The 4,284-nt window shown below is 53.5% G+C and overlaps 1 protein-coding gene across 2 annotated transcripts; it reads right to left on the bottom strand.

Moving 5' to 3' along the window:
* Positions 1 to 676: 676 nt before the first annotated feature.
* On the bottom strand, positions 677 to 3,708 carry LOC133905503 (cyclin-A3-2-like). Of its 2 annotated transcripts, none has more exons than XM_062347309.1 (7): positions 2,416 to 3,708; positions 2,076 to 2,308; positions 1,838 to 1,990; positions 1,691 to 1,724; positions 1,437 to 1,595; positions 1,204 to 1,338; positions 677 to 1,115 (listed from the first exon to the last, which is right to left on the bottom strand). In XM_062347309.1, the coding sequence occupies exons 1-7, from the start codon at positions 3,412 to 3,414 to the stop codon at positions 1,044 to 1,046; spliced, it is 1,785 nt and encodes a 594-aa protein (XP_062203293.1). In that variant the 5' UTR covers positions 3,415 to 3,708; the 3' UTR covers positions 677 to 1,043. The 2 variants fall into 2 exon arrangements, with proteins under 2 accessions (XP_062203293.1, XP_062203294.1); XM_062347310.1 differs by having other exon boundaries at positions 1,437 to 1,586; positions 2,416 to 3,706.
* Positions 3,709 to 4,284: the final 576 nt, after the last annotated feature.

The following is a 4,284-nucleotide window of genomic DNA, read 5'->3' as shown; positions in this document are numbered from 1 at the left end:
GCAGGAAAACCTGAAGTTGGAAAGAATCACATAACAGTAAGTTCATCCAACTTTTAGTTTATCGTAGAGGAAGAACAATAGCAGCATTTTAGTCTAGCTGAATTAATAGTACCAATTTCGTTATGTTCACATCCAGTCAACACACCGCTTGAGATATATTTCAGCAGGAATAGTTACAATAATAAGCTGTTATATAGTAACACATAGTCCGAAACAAGCATAATGTTTAAGGCCAGCTCCAGCAGAGACGGCAAACAAGTATAATGTCTAACGCTAGCCGCATCACTGTGTCAATGCGGATGTCGCCTCTGCTGGCCATATTGCCCCTTCAGCAGAGCTCGTTTCCGGAGTTATAGTGATGCGGCCGTGTCACTGTAGCAGCGAGCGAACGGCAAATTTGCTAATGGAACAGAGCTTCCGCATCATTGTTTATAGTACATGACTATGGGTACAAATGAAGAAGGAAAGTAATGTAAAGTAAAAAATAGGATAACTGTTAGAGATGAAAAAAAAATTAAGGACGATGTAATAATGTTAAAAAGATACTGTAATAGCGTTATAGAAAACAAATTTTTAAGTATCTGCTGAAAATAATCTAAATACAACGCACATTCTTCCCACATTCTTCCTCTTGCGTGCTGTTAGTTAGGCCTTTTTTTTGAGAGAGAGAGACCTATCTTCGAAGTACAAGTTGTAGTATTACTTAGGTCATTTCTAATTCTGCCCCTGCACGTAGGTATTTTTTACACACTTGACTGGTAATAGACGTTATTGAAATCAATCTGATGGAATGGGCTAACATATCAAACATTATAAATGTGGCCCACAGGCCAACGCAACACGTTCTAAAATATGATACAAAAAGTACACTTCGCAAAACAAGAGAATGCCTGGCCTCCTACTGGTGATTCAGTAGCTCCTGAATGAACCTCCAGCATCTAGATAGCTTTCAGCACCCTACTTCACCGGCACTGAGAAACAGCTCCTCAACAGTAATTCTCCCCAATCCCTAAGAGCTCAAGAAGAGCACAGCCCAAGAACAGCTACTCTGTAAGGTCTTTGAAGTATGAAGTAGGGATCACAACAGGGGGAAGCAGCATTGATACACATTTGAACTGTTCCAAATGATTGCAGAATTAGACCAACACTGACGTTATGACATTAATCTGAGGAAGATTACATGACTTTAGAAGGTGTGCATACCTTGTGTTGCTTGTACTTATCTTGAATTGCCGTTAAAGATGAACATTTCCTATTGAGCTGCAAGTCATGTATGGCTATAATGCAATCCTTCAGTTCCGAAACATTGTAGCCTGTCACCTTCAGCAATTTCTTGCTCTAGAACCACATACAAAATACAGGATAATTAGCCTTGAGAAACAGGACAAATCAATGGTAATATTTTGGACATAAAGAAGATAGTTCTTAGTTCTTACCCAAGGATTGGTGTCTGGATCAATGGTCAGCCTAGCAACGAACACCACTGAAGCAGCAACCACCGATGGCAAGAACCGGAGACAGCCATAGTCCAGTAGACTCAACTCAGCAAGGTAACTCCCCAAGAACTCCAATAACAAGATGGAGCGCTGCAACAACTACTTGGCGAATAACATCAAACATCAATGCACCTTGAAAGCAACTAAACAAGAACTAAATGGTTGAAATATGACAAATTAGAAGGATCAGTAACCTTTCTGTCCTCATGGGCAGCTCTTGTGAACCGCCTGAAATCAGCGAAACAAAGGAGAAACACAGGGACTCCATTAGCCGCATGTTCAGATGGAATGCAAGCACTGGCAACAAAAAATATGAGCTTTTGGGTCAGCAAGCGTGACACCTTAGGAAGGTCTTGATGGTAGGATTGCCCAACTCGAACTCGAGGAGCTTGAGTATGTCGCTCTCCATCTTGACAAGCTCCTGCTTCGTGTAGGTGTTGTCTGTGATGTAGCAGAAGTCCTCCACGTGCGGCGGGCCGATCTCCTCGTACTTGCTGCGAGCATCCAAACCAACAGAATCTGACTCAATCCCCAAGACATTCCGAATTCCAAATATCAGCAGAGCAAGCGAGCACTTACGCAGCGATGAGCATGGCGGTGACGCCGAGGAGCTGCAGCTTGTCGCGGCTGAGTGCGTTGGCGGAGAGGAAGCGGTCGATGTAGGAGATGGCGAGGTAGAGCGTGTCGGCGACGAGCTTGTACTCCTCGGCAACCTCGACGAGCCAGTCGACGAGGATGGTGCGCATGTTGGCCGTCACGTCCGCCTGCACCGCCTCAATATAGTCCGCTCTCGGCCGCCGCCGCGGCTCCACCTGCATCCGCAACACCCCCCATCCGGAGCAATCCATTGTCAGATCACAGGAACCCAACGCCGACGAATCGGATCGGCTCGAATGCGAGGAAATGAAGAGTGGGGTACCTCCAGGGAGCGGAGGTAGGTGTAGATGTCAGAGGCGTAGGCCCCGCAGAGCTGGGTGGCGGCGGCGCGAGGCGGGGCATCGGCCGCGGTGGCGACGGCGCGCGGGCGGGAGGAGGACGCGGAGGAGTCTGGGTCGGCATCGGCGGCGGCGGCGCGCGGCGGAGAGGAGGATGCGGAGAGGTCGGCATCGGCCGCGGCGGCGCGCGGGCGGGAAGAGGACGCGGAGGAGTCTGGGTCGGTCTCGGCGGCGGCGGCGCGCGGCGGAGAGGAGGATGCGGAGCGGTCGGCATCGGCCGCGGCGGCGCGCGGGCGGGAAGAGGACGCGGAGGAGTATGGGTCAGTCTCGGCGGCGGCGGCGCGCGGCGGAGAGGAGGATGCGGAGCGGTCGGCATCGGCCACTGTGGCGGAGGAGGCGGCGGGCTTACGGGCCTCCCCCGCGCTGCGCCTGGCGGCCTTGCCGGGCCTGGCGGCGGACTTGGAGGGCTTGACGGGGTGGGAGGGCGCGCGGAGGACGCCGGCGTTGGGGAGGGTGGGGAGCTCGCCGAGCGCCACCCGCTTCCGCTTGGCGGCGCCGCTGGCCGCCGCCCCGGCGGCGCGCGGCGGAGAGGAGGATGCGGAGAGGTCGGCATCGGCCGCGGCGGCGCGCGGGCGGGAAGAGGACGCGGAGGAGTCTGGGTCGGTCTCGGCGGCGGCGGCGCGCGGTGGAGAGGAGGATGCGGAGCGGTCGGCATCGGCCGCTGCGGCGGCGGCGGGCTGACGGGCCTCCCCCGCGCTGCGCCTGGCTGCCTTGCCGGGCCTGGCGGCGGACTTGGAGGGCTTGACGGGCTGGGAGGGCGCGCGGAGGACGCCAGCGTTGGAGAGGGCGGGGAGCTCGCCGAGGGCCACCCGCTTCCGCTTGGCGGCGCCGCCGGCTGCCGCCCCGGCGGCGCGTTTGGCCGCGGCCCGGGTGAGCCGCGGCCCCGCGGCGGCGGCGGGGGCGGCATTCTCCTTGTCGGCCATCGTCGTCGGCGGTGGCGGTGGGCCCCTAGGGTTTAGCGCGGCGATGGTGAAATGGCGAGCGGATCGATGCGGTTAAGAGGGGAGGAGGAGGAGCGGTGGTGCGAGGGAAGGAGGCCGCCGAAACCCGAATTCGAACGGGAGGGAGGGAGCGGCGCTTCGTTGGCCACTCCGGCGCGGCGCCTCTGATTCTGATCTGAAACCCGGCGGGAGTGGGATCGAGCTCGGCCACCAGGGTTTCGGCTTTTTGGCGATATGGGCTTAAAAATTAAAAATTATGAGCCACGTCACATCAATGATGAAAGCAAATTTTACATACTTATATTTTATAAAAAATTCTCGTAAAATTCTATTTACAGTATTTATTCTGTGATCTAATGACTAGATTAAAAAAAGAGTAGACACTTGATAAATAATGTAAATAAGTATAATCATTAGGTCATATAATAAATGCTGTAAATGAGAATTTACTGAATCTTTTATAGATAGTGTCATGAAAAATTTACCTGGAGGTCCAGCGGGGAACCCTGGCCACGTGGTCGTGGACGTACCTGACGCGGCCGTTCACGTGTTGGATGGTCGGCGTCGCCGGGAGACTGATCTGGCGAAGCCTCACCGCCGGGCTGTCGAGGACCCCGTTATTCTGTTGCGTTTTTGGCAACCTTTATATACTGGGTCGCCGTAGGAGACATTGTTGCCGGGAGAGACTATTGAGGCGTTTGCGATCAATACATTCTAGGAGTAACGTCATTCCATAATTCCATTCCATGAGTTCTACTGTGATGCCCAGGGGCGGACCCAGAAATTTTTTAGAGCCTGGGCGAGCCTAACTATTGATAACAAATTCATACAATCATTACGACACTAAAATTA

This window comes from Phragmites australis, chromosome 22 (assembly GCF_958298935.1).
Source record: "Phragmites australis chromosome 22, lpPhrAust1.1, whole genome shotgun sequence".
In the NCBI taxonomy this organism is placed as follows: domain Eukaryota; kingdom Viridiplantae; phylum Streptophyta; class Magnoliopsida; order Poales; family Poaceae; genus Phragmites; species Phragmites australis.
Note: the sequence above shows the minus strand (reverse complement) of the source record. Positions and strands in the feature narration are given on the sequence as shown.

Coding starts and splice junctions, on each gene's coding strand:
- LOC133905503 (XM_062347309.1), bottom strand. CDS start 3,414: ATGGCCGACAAGGAGAATGCCGCCCCCGCCGCCGCCGCGGGGCCGCGG. Junction 1,596..1,690: donor CTGCCCATGAGGACAGAAAG/GTTACTGATCCT, acceptor TTCGCCAAGTAG/TTGTTGCAGCGCTCCATCTT. Junction 1,116..1,203: donor ATAAGTACAAGCAACACAAG/GTATGCACACCT, acceptor CATTTGGAACAG/TTCAAATGTGTATCAATGCT.